Source organism: Helianthus annuus, chromosome 13 (assembly GCF_002127325.2).
Source record: "Helianthus annuus cultivar XRQ/B chromosome 13, HanXRQr2.0-SUNRISE, whole genome shotgun sequence".
Taxonomy (NCBI): Eukaryota; Viridiplantae; Streptophyta; class Magnoliopsida; order Asterales; family Asteraceae; genus Helianthus; species Helianthus annuus.
Genome location: NC_035445.2, coordinates 87,598,482 through 87,619,853, shown reverse-complemented (window position 1 = coordinate 87,619,853; position 21,372 = coordinate 87,598,482). Strand labels below are relative to the sequence as shown.

Genomic DNA, 21,372 nt, shown 5'->3' with positions numbered 1-21,372 from the left:
ATTGATGATGACTATATGTGTTATGTTCTATAGAATTTTGATGGGTAAAGTTAGATGTTGTATAATGTTGTTGAATGAACCTAATTAGAATGGAAATTGTGTGGTAATTGTTGAATCAATGATTTTGATATGAGGTAGTAAGCTTATGTGCAAGATACTTGTACATTGAGCATAGATAGTAGTACGCTCACAAGGTGTTTGATGAAATGTCTAAGCGATGTTATGATATGAGAGTTATATGAAACATCTTGAGAATTATGAAGGAATTATAGAAAGACGAAGTTAGTAGTAAACTAACTTGAATATTGTGCCTTGGATGGGATTCGTAGGGGTATTCGGAGGAACTATGTATAAGATTAGAAGAATATGCATGAATTAGTTGTACACTATGCTTAGGAGGTAGTAAACACGCCAAGTGTATGATGAAATGCATGTAGTGTTGTCCGTATAAGCTATTGTGATGTTACGGGTATATAATGATAAGTCGAAAGTTAAATTAAATGAACCGTTGACCTCTGAAAGTCAACTGTGTATAGAAGAATGGTTAGACGTGTTGTCATAATTGTAAGGTTAAAGTAAGTTATACGGTGCGTGTTAGATGTATGTGTGTTCAATGCGATGACATGATGGATTACACGAATTGGAAATGATATGAAGTTGGTGTATTATGCTTGTTAGTAGTGACTAATGAAAGTCAAATGTGAATTATGCTATCGATATGATCCTTAACATGTACAATTGTGTATGCTAATAAGAATGCGATTTCCATGACATGGAAGTATAGGAATCATTGTAAATGTGTCACCTTAAAATGAACCTCAAGTAAGTTAAGACGTTCATAATGAAAGAAATTTTATGGCATGTATTTTCCGCTGCGTCTTTTCAGTTAAAGCGTGTTTAGGGCGTAACAAGTTGGTATCAGAGCCCTGGTTTGAGAGAATCAAGTAACAGGAGGTGAATACTTGAACTCAAACTGGTGTGCTCTCGTGACCAAGAACCCGTGCAATCCAAGACTCGATCAAGGCCTAAAGGCAAAAGCGAATGTAAGTATGTATTAGTTTATGTATTTGAAGCGAATGTAAGCGAATGTAAGTATGTATTAGTTTATGCAATCCAAGACTCGATCCAAGACTCGATCGAGGCCTAAAGGCAAAAGCCCCCATCCACATCCAAACCCAAGAAATAACAAAGACAGAAGCTTTGGCATAGGGCCGTGCTCACCTAGCATGGGCTGTGCCTGGTGGGAATTTATTGCAGCAGAAAAAGACAACAACAAAAGACAAAATTTAAGCTCAACACGGGGCCGTGCTAAAGTAACACGGGGCATGGTCAACTCTTAGATTTCCAGAATCTGAAGAAGTACAACAAGTACACTGGCCACGGGCCGTGCCGTTGACACACGGGGCTGTGTTAGTACAAGTCTGACAATGCAGTTAATGTAGAAGAGAGAGACTGAGGACCACGGGGCCGTGCCATGCGGGCACGGGCCGTGTTGGATGTTCTGTTTTCAGCTATAAATAGGGATGCTTGGTTCCACTTCAACTCATCTCTTGGCAAACCACTACTCTCTCACTTGCCATCACTCCACCACCACTACAACACCATCATCCACTACCATCATCCATTTTCCATCTTTAGAGTGTATGTGTAGTCTCGGGATCTAAGACTGATCGTAAGAATCTTTGTCAAACTAAGGCCATGCTTGGCTAAATTCTTACATCACTTGGTGAAGATTTTTCTTTTATGTATTTTCTTTTATGATTTCCAATCTTTGGCTACTTTTTAATTGAGTATGTATTAATGACTTTAATAATTAGTTTTTTTATATTGAAGGCGAATCTATTCAAATACTCTTCATATGTTCGTTTACTCAACATGTTTTTATCTTTACAGTCTATATAAAGCATGCTAATTAACCCGAAAGGGAGATTAGAAGGGTGGTTTGGGTAATTCTATGTCTCGTTCAGTATATAGATCCTGCGAGAACCCGGTTCAAGCCTAGTAACACCTCACGAGTCGGAGCGGGCATTACCCACCACGGGAGATGTGCAAAAAGCTTGAATCCCTTATTCTTAAACTACTATTAAAACTTTAAACCAATCCCGCGAGGACTATATCCCTGCTGACTCAGACCAACAGGTTGACGGTGATCGCCGCCTTTTACGAGGGGTCCACCACATTTTGCATTAATAATTTACTTAATTATTTTTCAATATTCCGACCTAGTGGGATTGTATCCTTGCTGACTCAAACCACTAGGTTGAGGGTAACGTCGCCTCCAAAAGAGGGGCCTACTACTATAACTAAGATAATCTCTTAAAATGTCCAAAGTGCGGAAATCATCAAAAGGGTACATGAAAGATAAGTTGGATCCAGGTGATTCTTTCTTGTCTATCATTTTTTATTTTATTTTTATTTTCTGTTTTTATATTTTTATTAGCTTAAAAATCTTTTCTCAAAAGTTGATTCGATTAAATATTAACGATAAGCCGGTACTAAAAGCTCTTGTGTCGTTGGACGACCTTGGTATCTTGCCATCACTATACTACGTCCGTAATGGGTATACTTGCCCTAGTGTGTGTGTAGAGTGATAGTAGAATATCGTGTTTTATAAAATTAAAACTTGAAATCGGCGAGTAAAAAGAGCTAAAAATATAACTAAAAATATATACACCCACACGCACGTCACGTGACCCTCTAAGTTTTCAATAGGAGTATGGTTGTGTGTCGGGTTCGTCACCTCTAACCTCCAAACACTTCCCATTGATTCTGTAAACCCTATCAACTCAAACGGGCTGTTTTCCTTACTGTAGCTACACTCTTATTGTAACGCCCTGCGTTTCGATACTTTTATTAACTTAGCAAGTCTTACCGTACTTCCTATCCTGTTAGGCTTGTACTCTCGAGACGACCGATCATAATGGATATGAGACTATTTTAATCATGATTATGTTAAACTATGTACAAACTAGTACTCTACCTTATTACTTTATGTGATGCTTCTTATATGTGTGAACGATGTGTTTACTCTAGATTTTTGACTCTTTGTGATATTTTGATACTTAATGAACGAGAGACTAGCTTAACACGAACTTGAAACACGAAATTACTCTTGTTATTTATGCTATTTGAACATCTAGATACAACAATACTGTATATAATGGTTGCTCACAATAATATACAACACAACATTTAAACTCGCTCGCAAAACGAACCAAAGTTGGGAAACTTAAACTCGTTAGAATTTTGTGGGTTTTAGAACTTTTTTGATTTTTTAGATTTTTATGATTCTTTTTTGAATTTTTTACATTTTTGAATTTTTTGATTTTATAGATTTTTTTGAATATTTTGAACTTTTTTTATTTTTAAATCTTTTTTAATATGTTAGATATTTTTATGATTTTTTTAATTTTTTTATTTTTATGGATCTTTTTGAATTTTTAGAATTTTTTTGATTTTTATTTTTCTTTTTGATTTTTTTTTGAATTTTTTGATTTTCTATGGAAGGCTTTAAAAGAAATTTTTCTTTTTCTACTTTTTTTTAACTAGTAGTGGAGCGATCTGTATGGATCATGGATCGATCCATATAATTAATTGTATAAATTGATCGATCAGTTGGATTAATTATTGGATTAGTGGATATTTTTTATGATCCAACAAGTGATTTAAATGGATTGGATATGGATCAATATCCAATCCATTGACATGCCTAGTGTATAGGCATTATAGTCTAGTTGAAATGGATATGATCGGATTGTTTCGCTGATAACATGATAATACTCTAGTAGTCTGCCAGTGATATTGTTTACCGTCCAAAAGAATATAATGAGTTAATTAATTTCATGAATATAAAAGTCTTCAAAAATAGATTTATTTTAGTTCAAATACACTTTTTCCGTCCAAAGGTATTCATCAAACTCATAATTTCATAGGCTCTTCACCCAACATATCGAATCTTTATAGTCTTGATTATTTGTTGAAATGTTAAAAAAACTGTTTTAAAAATGTTATAATATAAAAGCAGGCCTTCTAGAAACTTAATGTCTTGCGAATAAAGATTAATATCATTATAAATCACATAAAATAAAAAATATTTAACGAGCCAAACTTGGCTCATCTGTTCAAAGATACAATTTTAATTTATATGTGGTCCTCCTCTTAGATTCTCAATAAAATATGATGTTCATCATATACAATCTTTTACTAATGTAAATCATGAATGATCTTTTTTTAAGTGCTCTAAACTCACATACAAATAGGGGTACTTTGGGTATGTTTGAAAAATAAGCTTAGGTTAGAGTTAACAGGTCAAAACTGAACGAAATGTAAGTTTTATTTGTATATATGCATTTTATAAAATAGTTGTAGTTATAACTAAATTTTCTAATTGTAACATAAAGTGACAAATTGACACATAACCTTAGAATAAGCATATAATTAATTAAAAGAAAAGAATTATTGGGTTTATAACTATTTTTTTAAAGCTAATTTTAAAGCTTAGAGAACCTAAACATAGGGTGATAATTTCCGACACAACATGAAAATAATCGGGTAGTGCTCATGTTAATATGTTTAACATGTTAACCCCCCTCCACACAAAACCTTTTTTAATCGAACAGCCAACCCACTAACCTGTTTAACCCATTTTTTACTGCCCACCAACAAATTAACACGTTTACACCTAATTAGTATGCGTTAACCCATTTAACATATTTAGATAAATGGACTAAACAGATGGTGTTAGAGTTATTTTAAGTGTGTGCTAGTTAGGGTTGATGTTTTTACACGAACAAAAATATGGGCCTTCGGTTTGAACAATTCAGCACATCATTCCGCCAACACAACCTGTCAACCCTGACTCGATTTACACGCCTACGTAAATACCTCAATAGAAAAAGAAACCCATCGTTTATTATTTTAGATACACCTAGACCAAATACCAGTTGGTTTATGAATAATTATTAAGATATTAATATTCTTTAAAAATGATTAGAAAAGATGAAATGACTTGAGTATATGTTTAGCTAAACTTTAAGACAAAACTTAGCCTAATCGAATGTCAACTTATTTGATTCCTTGACTTACTAAATGTCAATACTATGTTTTCATGGAAGAAACTTCTAATTCCTTTTGCCTAGAAATATGATCCCTTATGCACTAAAATCCAAAGGATAAATGATCCACTATTTAAACTTTAAAAAAGGGGAAAAAAACTGTTTTCTACCAATAATTGATAGAATCATGTAATCTTTATTGTTTTCTTCATATATTTTCTAACTGTATAAAAGATCAATTTGGATTGGTTTGCTCTTTCATAATTTAAAAAGTCCAACACAGACTAAGCATTTCAAAAATAAATTATAAAAAGTTGATTAAATAGCCACACCGAACCGTTTTGACCGGTCAAACTAACCCAACCAACATGATTGGTTTGGGTTTTCCCTTACAGAAACCTATTAACAATTCGACCTAGAATTTTTATCAAAACCAGTTGAACAGGACTTTAAAGACTCGAAGCCTCCCTAATCATGTTGGTTTGTCCAAAATGTGTGACAAATTAGAAGCATGAGCTAGTGGTAGTTTATTACTGAGATTTCCATAGAGAATTGTTGGTTGGAGAACTTGTGTATAATCCACTGAGTTGGTGCATAATCTACCTTTTTGCAAGGTGCTTCTATGACTTGTGCCTTATGCATTACAATTGTACAACACTCTAGGTTTGAATATGGACCATGCTATTCACACACGGCCAAAATTATTTTCACACCTCAAAACGCCCCGCTATGGCCAAAGAGGGGCGCTTTGGTGTAAAGTCAACAGACAAGGTCTGAACCGGTCAGACCTTGTCTGTTGCTTTACATCAAAGCGCCCCGCTTTGGCCTAAGCTGGGCGCTTTGGTTTTTTTTTTTTTTTTTTTTTTTTTTTTTACATTTTGGGGCAAAGCGCCCCTCTTAGGTCAAAGCGCAGCGCTTAGGGTCTTTTTTTAATTTTTTAAAATTGTTTTTAATTCACAAACGCGTCGATAATAGCCTAAATTTTACGCTTTTTCCATTATACATCATTTTTTAATATATATGGACTATACTGCAAGTTTCGAATCAAATCGGTTACGTGTGATGTCGTATTCCATTATATCGTATCATTTTGATTTGAAAGCACAAGTACTCCTATGAGTAGTTTTATGTGTATCAGCCGCCTACCGTACATGTATATGACGTATTTTTTCATTAATTGTAGTATTATGATGTATATTGTCATTTTGGGTCGTACAAGTGCGTATTGAATCTGATTGGGTCGTGTCGGTGACATTCGGTTTTTAATGTGATGTAACGCATATATTGAACAAACACAAACGTACTTTTGGATTGTAAAAGAATTAACGTCAATATTATTAAACACATTTAACTTTTCGTTCAGTAGTGGAGAGCATGTATTTCGTATAGAAATTTTTGGGTATATACGTTTCCGACCCCCTAGTTTTATAGAAATTTTACTATATTAGTCAAATATAGCTAGCAATTATATTTCAAACATATTAATTTTTCGTGTCGGCATTATAGATGAATTTTGTTTTTCAAAAAAGAGTAAATTACGTTTTTGGCCCCTATGGTTATATCACTTTTACTATATTAGCCCAAAATAAGATTTTTTAACATATGTGCCCCATGGTCTCTATAACTAACTATTTTGGCCCCTGAGTCTAACCAACCTCAAACTCTGATTAATTATTACTAACATAATAGGCACATGATGTCTAATATGGTAATTTCCCCTCCCCTTTTATGGCGTGAAAGAAGGTTTTGCATGGCGAGTCATAGAGTTGGAGTCTTGGAGTCTTGGAGAGATTGGTTTGTCAGACTCAGGACCTTCACACCATCACCATCATCATCAACACTTTCCATACTCTGTTTTTCCAGCCTTTAATCCTCCCAACACAGGCTTCATGTACATAAAATTTCATTTTTTGCTATTTTTATTGTAAAGTATTCCTCTTTTTCACATGGGTTTCTTGAAAAATACTATCTTTAATCTTTAATATAATATAATGTAGTACTATAGTGAATTCTACTATAAGTCTATAATCCTCTGTTTTTCTTGACACTTTTGTTGTTGTTTTTAGTAATCAAGAAGGACCATCTTTTGATTTTGGGGAGCTAGAAGAAGCAATTGTTCTTCAAGGATACAACTCACGGTGATGAGACTAAATTACGTATGATTTTGATTCCTACTCTTTCTGGCGTTTGATAAAGCATAACAAACTTTACCCACAAGAACACACACTAGTGTGAGAGAAAAACAGAGAACCAAAACTCCAAAAGTGTGATTTACTGATTTATGAATTTTGTTGTCTTTTTGTGCATCTTTTTTTTTTGGATTTTTTGATGATAATCCTAAAAGATATTCTTCATTATGATCTTTATACACAACAGTGCGGCCAAGGCCAGCTACTACACTGGACATGTTCCCTTCTTGGCCTATGAGAATTCATCAAACCTCAAGTCGTGATTTACTGAATGGAATTCCAATGGCCAATTTGGGGGTTTTTCTTGGAGAAGATGATGGAAATTTAGGGGTTTTGTGGTGTAAATGAATATTAATTTGTTTTTAATATGTGTCACTAAAAGGGGAGGGGAAATTACCATATTAGACATCATGTGCCTATCATGTGAGTTATAATTAACCAGAGTTTGGAGTTTGGTTAGACTCAGGGGCCAAAATAGTTAGTTATAGAGACCATAGGGGCACATATGTTAAAAAATCTTATTTTGGGCTAATATAGTAAAAGTGATATAACCACAGGGGCCAAAAACGTAATTTACTCTTCAAAAAATGTTAACAAGAACTCATTTAAGCTCCGTCGGTAGTGAGGTCCATGCCATCTTTAACCAATCACACTTTTTTTTTTAAAAAAAAGTTTACCACTTCACCAAGTGTCTAACCATTGCCAACCCTTTTCAACATAGTTTAAACACTTATGACTGAATAACGTGGCACACTCTCATTGGTTAATTTTGAAGTTTACCACTTTCAAATGTCTAACCACTCCCTACACCCTAATGTATACTATATTTCATTGTGGCAAGTGGTATTGTGGAGCCCACAAGAACTGCTAAATGTATACTATAGCACGGATGGGACTAGTCAAAGAGTTGGAAGACAAGGACTGAACCTGTCAGACCTTGTCTGTTGACTTTACACCAAAGCGTCCCTCTTTGGCCATAGCGGGGCGCTTTGGGGTGTTTAAATAGACCAAGAGTGTGTGCGAATAGACCAGACCTTGAATATTCACTTAAAACCCATGTAATCTATACATTAAAAATTAATAGTATTACACTACATTACATATTACATTACATATATATTTATTTCAGAGATAACGAATAGTAATTTTATTTTTATAATACTATATAGTTTTTTATTATTTTATTATTTAATATATTATAATAGTTTATTATTATATTTACTTTTAATAAAATATTTTTCTTTTTTTAAACATATATTTCTTTTACCTTTTTTTTAATAATTGTCTTTTCTTTTATTTTATTATTTAATATATTATAATAGTTTATTATTATATTTACTTTTAATAACATATTTTTCTTTTCTAAACATATATTTCCTTTACCTTTTTTAATGATTGTTTTTTTTTCTTTTTTTAACTATATTAATTTATCGATTAATTTGATACTCTTTAATAAGTTACGTTTATAACTTTTTTCTAAAAACTTAAGTACGTGGTTCCGTTATAAGTTTTGTTAAAACGAGGTTATACTCAAAATAAAGTATTTATTTGGCATCATAAAACGGTACGATGATAAACTAAATCGTTCTAATGGTTTGACTTTCTAAACAACATGTTTTATTTTTAAATCACGTTTGTTTTACATTATCATTTGCTCTATTTCGTCGCAACGCGCGATGTAAAAAAAAACTAGTATCCATTAATAACCAATTAATAACTTGTACATCATGTGTATTTTGTGTTTTTTTAACCTTTCTCATCTATGCATTAAAAATTAATACTATATCCATTAATAACCAATTAATAACTTGAACATCATGTGTATTTTGTGTTTTTCTTTAACCTTTCCTAATTCTGAAGGATTCTTTTTTTTTTCTTCTAAAAGAAGGAAGAATTTAAACAAATACAAGTAGGGAGTAATTGAAAGTGAAGCAAAATCAAGAAATGCACAAAACACATAGTTTATCATCATCATCATTCAAAGCCCACTAAAAATAGACATTAAAAATACAATATTTCTTCCTAAAATCAAGATCTCAGAACAGAAAAATCATGGTTAAATAGGAAAATAATATTATATTCCAAGCTGCATGTGTTGTCTTGGTATCACACAGCTAGCTCAAAGTTATGTGATATGTAATGGCTTCTATTAAATTACCTAGATATTGTTCAGAAGCATATCCCACATATTATGATACTACACATGCCTTATACCATATACATATATATATTATAATTATATGGGAGGTGATTTCTACACATATCATATACCACCATCAACCAGCACATTGTAGCACACCCTTCTGACTTGTACGCGCGTACACCCTTCTGACTTGTACGCGCATACCTATACAGAACATGTGAATGTATGATATGATAAGATTCGATCTCATCAACGCGGGATGCATTAAACGCTTAGTTAGATAGCATATAAGGAGTCTTCATGAATGTAGAGGGCTAACAAGACCATATAAATTTTAAATTTTCGAATACTATATGGAATCTTTCTTCTTTGTTTTCAAGTTAGTTGACTCCTTTAATTGTTTAGCTTTATTATGACAAAATCAATTGAACAATCATTCAAGTTTTATTCTAAAATAATTATGCAAAACCAGCTATTGCCGACCAATAACATGGTACAGTAATCAATGAAAGATTGTTTTCATAGTTTAATGTTTATATTTCAAAGATAGAAAGCAAATGAATCTTGAAAGGACATAGATGTAGTTACCAATGTACCATAGGGACATGCTTGAAAAAGGGAGAAAGATATATACAAGTATACAATTAGTACCATTTACCTTAAGGAATACACAACCAGCATGGTATTTAAAGTTTCACACATGCACACTCAATGCAATGCAATATGCTTAATTAGCATAACATAAAGAATATACTTGATTAGCGCAATATAAAGCATAGAGGATCGTTCAATACAAAACACTATGAGAACCGTACCAACGCTTCTACATATTCATGTAACAGTGATACATAAGACGGTTATCTTTCTCTCTCCAACTGTATCTTTAAAGCACTACGTATAAGCATATATGTATATATATAATATAAGGGTAGAGGATCCTGTACATTAATCCAGAAGTGTGAGAAGTGTATTATAACACTATATATAACACTATATAACACCATATAAACACCGTATAACACTATGTAACACCATATAACACCATATAACACTATGTAACACTATATAACATTATATAACAAATATAACACTATATTTTGTCTGATAGCATGTCTATGATAGATGTATAGTGTTATATTTGTTATATAGTGTTACATAGTGTTATATGGTGTTATATGGTATTACATAGTGTTATACGGTGTTTACATGGTGTTATATAGTGTTATATATAGTGTTATAATACACTTCTCACACTTCTGGATTAATGTACAATATCCCTACCCATAATATAAGATTAATTAAGCATTATTATGTATGATGTTTCATAGAACCAACAATGCAGGTAAACACATCTTCCAATGTCATATCTCATTCACATGTAAAGAATGGTATAAGTTTAATAAGGTACTTTCTTTGATGATTCTATGAAAACCAAAATCCGTACTTACAGTTGGATCTAACCTGGAAAACAGAAATATAATACATAAATTAGTAAAACTAATAAAGATTTCAAGATACTGTAAATGGAATGAAATTTCAATGATGTGGTGTGATGATAACTTAAGTAAAGACCAAGTATTCGAAACTTACCTACTTCAGATAAACCTTTCATACGTATAACATGGCGTGATGTCATTTGTGACACAATTATATAACAAAACAAAGCTGTAAATATATATATTTTTTATTTTTTGTGTGTGTGTAACAAGAGGCTATATATATATACACAGTCTCAAAGCATCATATTCCAAAGTGATCATGGAGGGTGGGGATGTATTTAGAGTAAGTAGCGCGCGTATAAGTAGCTCAAATATATGGAGAAATAGTGGTAGAGATATATTTTCAAGATCTTCAGTTGAAGAAGACGACGAAGAAGCATTAAAATGGGCTGCTATAGAAAAACTACCGACAAATTTAAGATTAGAAAGAGGCATTTTGACCGAAGAAACAACGGGTCAGCCAAGAGAAATCGATATCAAGAATCTTGATTTGGTTGAAAAGAGAAACCTGCTTGAAAGACTTGTGAAAATTGCAGAGGAAGATAATGAGAAATTCTTGTTAAAACTCAAGAATCGCATTGACCGGTAATTTAAACTTAACGTCTTTATCTCATCTTGAATCATTTCTTCTCGTCGTTTTTAGATTATCAATTTAAGTTTTTGTTTCTGACATTTGGATGCATTGCATAGAGTCGGGCTTCAGCTACCAACTATTGAGGTCCGTTTTGAGCACTTAAACGTTGATGCCGAAGCATATGTTGGAGGCAGGGCACTGCCTACCATATTAAACTTCCTGGTTAACATCCTAGAGGTTGTTTAAATTTACGTTTACACGCCTGCACATACCATTTTAGCTTAATATTAATATAATATAAAGTTCATTTTTTCCTATCTCCAGGGATCATTGAATTACCTGCATCTTGTCCCTAGTAGAAAGATACCGTTACCAGTACTTCATGATGTCAGCGGTATTATCAAGCCCGGAAGGTTAGAATTAAACATAACTGTTGGTGCATTAATGTGTCTGTAGCCGTTTTGGCAGTGTCTAGATCCTTGTATAGGTCGTCGTTTATGTGTTTGTGTTAAGTTAGACAAAGTTTTGTGTCAATTTGTAACGAAACGTATGAGTCATACGCGTGTTAACAAAATTTGAACTATAAGCTATTTCTTTTACGAATAAATATAACTAATTACACAAACGGTATATGCAGAATGACATTGCTATTGGGCCCACCTAGCTCGGGAAAAACAACGCTGCTTCTGGCGTTGGCTGGAAAACTCGGGTCGGGTTTAAAAGTAAGAGAACACAATCTAATGCATCTAGTATGGATTGAAAAGTTGTTTGACTTTTTAAAAAGTCAAAACTTATGTGAATGTGTATGTGTACAGGTATCTGGTAGAGTAACTTACAATGGGCATGAAATGAATGAATTTGTCCCTCAAAGATCATCGGCTTATATAAGTCAAAACGATCTTCATATCGGAGAAATGACTGTCAGAGAGACGTTAGCTTTCTCAGCCAGATGTCAAGGCGTTGGAGCAAGTTACGGTTAGTAAAAATTATACAAACTTTTAACGAGGATTCGACCAATTTTGGCATGATATGCATCTCATATGGATGTGAAAAATGTTCAGAAATGTTGGCTGAATTGTCAAGGAGAGAAAAGGAAGCAAACATTAAGCCGGATCCCGATCTTGACATCTACATGAAGGTAAAATTTTATAAAAAATAAATAAATAAATTAAAAAAACATTTGATACTGAAAAATTCTTGGATTTTTGGCTTAATTCTACAGGCGGCGTCACTAGAAGGACAAGAGGCTAGTGTTGTTACCGAGTATGTTATCAAGGTACCGGTTTATGAACTTGCCGATTATGAGTATAATATAAGTTTGTGAAGGATATCAAACTAACATTCGGGTTGGTGATTTTCGATATGAAGATTTTAGGTCTTGAAGTATGTGCTGATACTATAGTAGGCGATGAAATGTTCAGAGGTATATCTGGAGGGCAAAAAAAGCGCGTTACAACTGGTATGAAACGAAACTACAAAAAAAAAAAAAAAAAAAAAACACACACACACACAAACTTAGTGTAAAATTTAATAATAATTTTGATTAAAGTGATTTATAATGGAAATGAAATGCAGGGGAAATGATGGTTGGACCAGCAAGAGCATTGTTCATGGATGAGATATCAACTGGACTAGACAGTTCGACAACGTTTCAAATAGTGAATTCGATTAGGCAATCAATCCATATTCTTCAGGGTACTTCAGTAATTTCACTCCTTCAACCTGCACCGGAAACTTATGACTTATTTGACGACATCATCCTTCTCTCGGATGGACAAGTCGTTTACCAAGGTCCCCGTGAGAACGTTCTAGAGTTCTTCGAGTACATGGGATTCAAATGTCCCGAGAGAAAAGGCGTTGCAGACTTCTTACAAGAAGTAATCTTAAATCTAATTTATTATTCTTTTTTTTTTTGAAAGGAATAACACAAATTTTAACTCATTTTTTATTAATTATTATTATAGGTGACATCAATGAAAGATCAAGAGCAATATTGGACTAAAAGAGACCAACCTTACAGTTTTATTACTTCAAGAGAATTTGCAGAGGCATTTCAGTCATTTCATATAGGAAAACAACTAGGAGATGAACTTTCTACCCCGTTTGATCGATCAAAAAGCCACCCACACGCGTTAACGACTAAGAAGTTTGGCGTCAGTAAAAAGGAACTATTGAAAGCTTGCATATCTAGAGAGTATTTGCTCATGAAAAGAAACTCATTCGTCTATATATTCAAGATGACACAACTCATCTTCATGGCTTCAATAACAATGACGTTGTTTTTAAGGACCGAAATGCCAAAGAAAACATTTGTCGATGGTACAATTTTCATGGGCGCGCTGTTTTTCACATTAGTCATGATCACATTCAACGGATTCTCCGAATTATCTTTGAGCATTTTAAAACTTCCTGTGTTTTATAAGCATAGAGATCTTTTGTTCTTTCCCGCTTGGGCTTATTCTCTACCGACATGGGTTCTCAAGATCCCGGTCACAATCGTTGAAGTTGCTACATGGGTAATTATGACTTATTATGTCATAGGATTTGATTCAGACCCTGCAAGGTATAGTTTATAACCCAAAAAAAATTAATAAAAATTCAGATAGTATCTAATATTCTAATTTTTTTTTTTTTTTTTTGAAATGATAAACTTCTTTTATTTTTATTTATTTTTTTTAATTCAATGAGTTAATAATATTAAAATATGAATATCCAATACGATTACAAACTAATGGTAGGTAGACGAGCAACAAGCTGCGCCGCAGGTTCTTCACATTATACATTATGGATTTTTTTCGGACTTTTGCAGGTTCTTCAAACAAATGGTTTTGCTTATATGCATTCACCAAATGTCATCCGCATTATTTCGTTTCATTGGGTCATTAGGAAGAAATATTATTGTTGCTAATACGTTTGGTTCGTTCGGATTGCTTACTATTTTTGTTCTTGGTGGATTCATCTTGGCACGAGGTAAAGTATATACATAAGTTTATCAAAGAAGATATCATATACATACAAACAGGGTAGGGATACTGTACATTAATTCAGAAGTGTGAGAAGTGTATTATAACACTATATATAACACTATATAACACCATATAAACACCGTATAACAATATGTAACACCATATAACACCACATAACACTAGGTAACACTATATAACACTATATAACAATATATAACACTATACATCTATCATAGACATGCTATCAGACAAACTATAGTGTTATATGGTGTTACATATTGTTATACGGTGTTTATATGGTGTTATATAGTGTTATATATAGTGTTATAATACACTTCTCACACTTCTGAATTAATTTACACTATCCCTACCCCATACATACATATAGACATATATTGTTAAATTTATTATAACTTAATTTAATTTTCACTGTATGCAGATGATATAAGGGGTTGGTGGATATGGTGTTATTGGTTTTCACCAATGATGTATGGACAAAATGGTATGGCAGTGAATGAATTTCTAGGAGATAGTTGGAATAAGGTAATAATCATTTAAGCTAACATAATGTTTTATCAAGTGTATAAACATATACTTTAATCATATGAAAAATGTGTGTTACAGGTTTTACCGAATTCCACAGACACAATTGGTGTTTCGGTTCTTAAATCTCGAGGAATATTCCCAGAAGCGTATTGGTATTGGATAGCAGTAGGCGTGTCAATCGGTTATATGTTTCTTTTCAATATTTGCTTCACTTTGGCTCTTGAATACCTCAACCGTAAGTATCTAAAACCATTCGAACGTATAATTTTTTGTATATATAATATGAAGTTGGTATAATTATCAAATACCATTGTTGCAGCCTTTGGGAATCCACAGGCGGTTCTATCGGAAGAAAGCATGGCTGCAAGAAAAGCTATGAAAACCGGACACCCGATTGAATTATCAGCAAGATCATCCTCGGGTGTGTCATCAAGAACCAAATTAATCACCCCTTAATCACTAAATTAATAAGTACTAATTATATTATTTTACATTATTAATTATACAAACAAATGCAGAAAGGAAGAGTGAAGTACGAATGTCGTCAAGAGTGGGCAGCATAAACGGATCAAATCAGAACAAAAAACGCGGAATGGTTTTACCATTTGTACCGCTTTCGATCACATTTGATAATATAAGATATGCGGTTGATATGCCACAAGAAATGAAAGCGCAAGGTGTAGCGCAAGATCGGTTAGAGTTATTAAAAGGTGTTAGCGGTGCTTTTAGGCCGGGAGTTCTCACAGCTCTAATGGGGATTAGTGGTGCTGGTAAGACGACGTTAATGGATGTTTTAGCAGGAAGAAAAACAGGTGGTTACATTGAGGGAGCAATAACTATTTCCGGGTACCCGAAGAAACAAGAAACGTTTGCTCGTATAGCAGGATACTGTGAGCAAACCGATATCCACTCGCCTCATGTCACAGTCTATGAATCGTTGCAGTATTCCGCATGGCTCAGGTTACCTCCTGAAGTTGATTCTGCAACCCGAGAGGTAAATATCAAAGCTATATGAAAATAATTATAGTTTTATGTGATAATACTAACAGAATATTTGATGTTATGTTTAATTATATGTAGATGTTTGTTGAGGAGGTAATGGAGCTGGTGGAACTGGTTCCGTTAAAGGAAGCGCTCGTGGGCTTACCAGGAGTAAATGGGCTTTCAACTGAACAACGAAAAAGGCTTACGATAGCGGTTGAGCTCGTGGCTAACCCGTCTATAATATTCATGGATGAGCCCACGTCGGGACTTGATGCACGGGCTGCAGCCATAGTCATGAGAACGGTTAGGAACACAGTTGACACAGGAAGAACAGTCGTCTGCACCATACATCAGCCGAGCATCGACATATTTGATGCTTTTGATGAGGTAAGCTTAGCTATATGAGATAAAACACTTTAAACTTGTATGAAATTATTAGAAAACTAACCAATATTTTTTTTATGGATTATGGAATACAGTTATTTCTTTTGAAAAGAGGAGGTGAAGAAATATACGTCGGTCCGTTAGGACGTCATTCTTCTCACTTAATCAAGTACTTTGAGGTCAGTGTAGTTAACATCGAAAAGTTTTTAATGTTTTTTTTTTTTTTTAATAAAACTTCAATCTGATCTTTTAAAATTAAGGGAATCGACGGAGTGAGTAAAATCAAAGACGGTTACAACCCCGCAACTTGGATGTTAGAGGTAACTTCAACCGGTCAAGAAGCAGCTCTCGGGGTTAACTTTGCAGAAGTCTACAAAAACTCAGAATTGTACAAGTATGGTGACTCCATCTGTTGATACTTATATAACCGTTATGCGCGTTCTAATTTACGTTTTTTTGGATACACTACAGGAGAAATAAAGAACTAATAAACGAAAGCAGTAAACCGATACCTGGTTCTTCAGATATACACTTTCGGTCTCAATATTCACAATCGTTTTGGACACAATGTATGGCGTGTTTGTGGAAACAGAATTGGTCCTATTGGAGAAACCCGCCATACACTGCCGTGAGGTTCTTGTTTACAACCGTTATCGCTTTGATGTTTGGCACAATCTTCTGGGACATGGGGTCCAAAAGGTAAGCAGATATAACTAACTAACTAACTAACTAACAAAAAAAAAGATAATCATTGATGGTTTTTTAAAAAACTTGTTTCACTTTTTAATTACAGAGGCAAACAGCAAGATCTTTTCAATGCAATGGGTTCTATGTACGCTGCTATACTCTTTATCGGTGTACAAAACGCCACATCAGTTCAACCAGTTGTTTCGATAGAAAGAACGGTTTTCTACAGAGAAAGAGCAGCCGGAATGTATTCAGCTTTACCATACGCTTTCGGACAGGTGATGATTGAGATTCCATACATCTTTGTTCAGACTATCGTCTACGGGATTATCGTATATGCGATGATTGGATTCGAGTGGACCGCTGTCAAGTTCTGTTGGTTTCTTTTCTTTATGTACTTCACATTCTTGTACTTCACATTTTACGGGATGATGACGGTTGCAGTAACGCCTAACCACAACTTTGCTGCTATAATTTCGTCTGCGTTTTACGCCATATGGAATCTTTTTTCAGGGTTTATCGTTCCACGAACGGTAAGTTTTAATTTTACACTATCCTTTTTATTAATCAATATATAAAACGTCGAGTCTTGAACCGTTTTTTATATGATATACAGAGGATACCGATATGGTGGAGATGGTATTATTACATATGTCCGATTGCGTGGACATTATACGGATTGGTTGCTTCACAATTCGGGGACATAACCGACAAGCTCGATACAGGGGAAACAGTTGCAGAGTTTGTCCACAACTTTTATGGGTTTGAATACGATTTTATAAAATACGTAGCGGTAATCATTGTTGGGTTTACTGTTTTGTTTGGGTTCATATTCGCGTATTCCATCAAGGCGTTTAACTTCCAAAAACGGTAGTAAACGGATACCAAAAGATCTGGAAGCAATGGGCAGTATGTAAATTAAGAAATTTGTTTCGTTTGAGCGTCTTGTTAGTTAGTTTTTGTCATTAGTTACGTTATTAGTTGAGTTACATGTCTTAAGTCTTAACAACTAAAGAGTTACCAGTCCTTATATATATGTAAACAATAAAATGTATGATGTATCTATTCAAATTCAAATGAAATGAAGAAATTTTGAGCACTAATGTAGGAATGCACACACATCCCATCAATTTTCATTATATTATTATTATGGTATAAACTTCCTCAATATAAAAGTAACTTTTATATCTGATCAGTGTTGTAAGAGTCGGGATTAATCGTCGCTTAGTTGGTAACCAGTAGTTACTGATTAAATTTCACCTAGTCAGACCTAAAATCCGTAATGGGTCGAGGCAGTCGAATGGTCAAATTACGGTCCAAATCGGTCAAAAAGTTGTTCAAAATCGATCAAAATCTTTGAAATATTTGAAAATGTTTACTTATTAATCCAATCCGATTAATAAGTTTGAAAAAGTCGTCATCATCATACTCAGTAAATCCCACCAATAGCAAAGCTAAGGTAGGGTCTGAGGAGGGTAAGACTTTACCTTTACCCTGTAGGAATAGAGAGGCTGCTTTCAGTGAGACCCCCTGCTCGATGGTAGTTTTGCATTAAACCTTGGACCCTGGCTCGATGTACTCCCTTGAAAAAGTATATATATAATTTTAAAACTTTTGTATATGTATACATATAAGTATAAAGTTATATTTGATAAAATATACTTATTAATCCAATCCGATTAATAAGTTCGAAAAATTAAATATAAAATTTGGAAGTTTTTGTAGTAATGAATGTATAAGTATAAAATTATATTTGAAAAAATATACTTATGAATCCAATCCGATTAATAATTTGATCATGTAGGCTCAAAGTTGCAATTTTTATCTGACCATAAGAGTTTGAACCACCACAAACAAGTAACATTATATATAGCAAAGATAAAAATGTATGTATGAACTTCAAGATAAAACATAAAGCAGAGTTCTCAGAGACATTTCATCAAACGGGTTACAGGCATTATTATGAACAGAGTAATATTAGGTGTTGGAAGAATGAATTTTACCGTGTTATGTTAACTTTCTAAGCCAGATTACAGGTGTGAGTTTCCTATACTTTTCCGATGTCTCTTTAAAGCAAAATCATCTTTGTTTTCTGTACTTTGGCGTGACAACTTTTTCTTGTGGTAATGTGGAATCATTGGTCAACTAAAATTATATGAGCAGGACAAAGGTTTTTTTGTGAGAATTGGGCAATGTGCACACAATGTTGGATCAGTTGTTTGTTTTTTGGCGTTTGGATTGAAGTTCAACGGCGGACCCACCCTTTGACCACCCTTGAAAAAAAAAAGTATTGAAGGGGTATGGTCCCAAATCTCGCACCAGGCTCGGCGACGAGAGACCATCACCCACCTCGTTATCCCTATCAGCAAGGATCTAATTGAGTTCGTGCGGGCAACGCACGAACCCAAGTTGTTGTTCCAATCGGTCAAGTGATGAGAATGCTTACTTTGTACATGAAAACGGTTGTTTTCGTCACCACAAGGAATGTCATACTGTACATAGCAATGCGGCCTAAAACCGCAATCTGTAGTCCGACAAGTGGCACTGCCACTTTGACTTTAGTGGCAACCAAGCAAGTGGCCTGTCTGAGTACTGACAGCAGTTAGTCGCTGAAGGGGTATGGTCCTAAATCGACCATCACCCGTATCAAACAAACCCCCACCGGTGATGAACCGCGTCCATGCGGTCACATCCTTTGAATCCAATCGGTCTGAAGATGAGAAGCCTTACCTTGTATGTGGAAGCAGATGAACATAACGATGCGGCTGGCACCGCATCATATGGGCATTTTCGTCACGACAAGGGATGCAGGCGACAGTCTCCACGAACGACGATGCGGCTGGCACCGCATCTCGTGTATTTCTTGATCACAAGCAAGACACGCGGTAACATCAGAAGTTACCGCAAGCAGCGATGCGGCTCGCACCGCATCCTTTGTGCTCAACAAGTGGGACTGACACAACAGTGCAAGTAGCATCAATGACAGTCACCTGTCAGGTCTACATAAGCGACAGACTGACGTGGCGTTATCTCCACGTCCGACAAGCCTGACACACCTGCAAAGGTGCAGCATGTCGTCAGTCCGTCCATCCACCTCTTCCTTCACTCCTCGGCTATAAATACCAACCCCAAACCAGGTTTGAGGTATCTCTTCTCAACTCTCTCACTACTACTACTATCATACTTTGCTTCCCAAGCAGACTACTGATTCTCACGCCGGAGAGTGGTAACAAGGAGCACCCCCCACCCCATCCTCCTTGTTACGAGTCACGGTTTGTTTCCTTGTGCAGGAGATCAACCCACCGGTGATCCAGCCAGCGATCCTCGAGAGGAAGGGATTAACCCTTCTTGACGAGACCAGTGAGTTAACCCTGCCCGGTTAACCATTGTTTCATCATTGGCGCCCACCACTACTCTTAGCACTTTTTCAACCATCCTTCTCCCTCTCAAAAGATCATGACTGATCACCAAAACAACACTGGGGATAACCAAAACCCCGCAAACCCAGGGCCGGTAGGGATTAATCCCTCAACCTCACACCCTGGACACATTGGCATGTCAATGCAAAGGGGTCCATCCCTTACGTTCGGACATGACCTATCACAGTACGCACCTGTGATCCCACCAGACATGGACCCTCATGCCTGGTATGACCAGCAGGCAGCCCTGCTGGCCGCAACATATAACCGCGCTTGTGCGAAAGCGCAAGTACAAGCTGGGCCTACCCCAGCACCGCACACCCCTACGGTTCGTATTTTACAATACGAAGGCAGGGTACCCTCACGTCCAGCCTCGAGAAGCAGACGTGAAGATCACGGATCATCGTACTGTGATGTCCGCACAATAAACGAGGATGATTCCTCGTACGGGTCCCACACCAGGGGGCCAGTACATACCCGCCTAGGTCCTTACAGCGAGGACAGGCGACGGTCGGCATCCCGACATGGCTCCGGAATTCAGAGTCGGTTGGGCCCACAGCCATATACCGAAGGGTATGGTCGTACCGACCCGGACGACCATACATATTGCGGGGATTCTCATGCTTCCAGTAGCAGACCGGGAGGACGACACTATATTCCTCCCACTCATCCCCGCAACACATACCTCAGGGCTGCAAAGCGCCCTGAGAATCAGCCCTACAAACCGAAAGCTGCGGCCGAAAACTCCAAATTCGCCCCGCGAATTGCCCACGCCCATTTCACCACAACAAAATTCCCATTCAATGTTGGGAAATACAACGGTTCGTCCGACCCAGACGACCACATGAACATTTTCATGGGTGCAGGGTGCAACGGCCAGTGGGATGAACCCACTTGGTGTAATTTTTTCCCCAGACCCTCACGGGT

At 35.5% G+C, this 21,372-nt stretch overlaps 1 protein-coding gene and 1 long non-coding RNA gene across 2 annotated transcripts; both read left to right on the top strand.

Moving 5' to 3' along the window:
• Positions 1–6,827: 6,827 nt before the first annotated feature.
• Positions 6,828–7,731, top strand: LOC118485677. Its single transcript, XR_004877439.1, has 2 exons — positions 6,828–6,945; positions 7,121–7,731. It is a non-coding gene; the product is annotated as an uncharacterized LOC118485677 (long non-coding RNA).
• Positions 7,732–11,144: 3,413 nt separating this feature from the next.
• Positions 11,145–18,129, top strand: LOC110898479 (pleiotropic drug resistance protein 1). The gene is made up of 21 exons (XM_022145264.1): positions 11,145–11,470; positions 11,576–11,696; positions 11,784–11,872; positions 12,097–12,181; positions 12,275–12,434; positions 12,521–12,597; positions 12,682–12,735; positions 12,828–12,918; positions 13,035–13,336; positions 13,424–14,022; positions 14,269–14,429; positions 14,865–14,968; positions 15,050–15,206; positions 15,291–15,392; positions 15,490–15,965; positions 16,052–16,342; positions 16,435–16,518; positions 16,600–16,733; positions 16,811–17,038; positions 17,133–17,559; positions 17,643–18,129. The coding sequence occupies exons 1-21, from the start codon at positions 11,145–11,147 to the stop codon at positions 17,898–17,900; spliced, it is 4,326 nt and encodes a 1,441-aa protein (XP_022000956.1). The 3' UTR covers positions 17,901–18,129.
• The last annotated feature ends 3,243 nt before the right edge of the window (positions 18,130–21,372 follow it).

Excerpts from the sequence above, each read along its gene's own strand:
- LOC110898479 (XM_022145264.1), top strand. The coding sequence starts at position 11,145 with ATGGAGGGTGGGGATGTATTTAGAGTAAGTAGCGCGCGTATAAGTAGC. Across the intron at positions 13,337-13,423 it reads TTGCAGACTTCTTACAAGAA|GTGACATCAATGAAAGATCA; the intron begins GTAATCTTAAAT and ends TTATTATTATAG. Across the intron at positions 15,966-16,051 it reads TTGATTCTGCAACCCGAGAG|ATGTTTGTTGAGGAGGTAAT; the intron begins GTAAATATCAAA and ends AATTATATGTAG.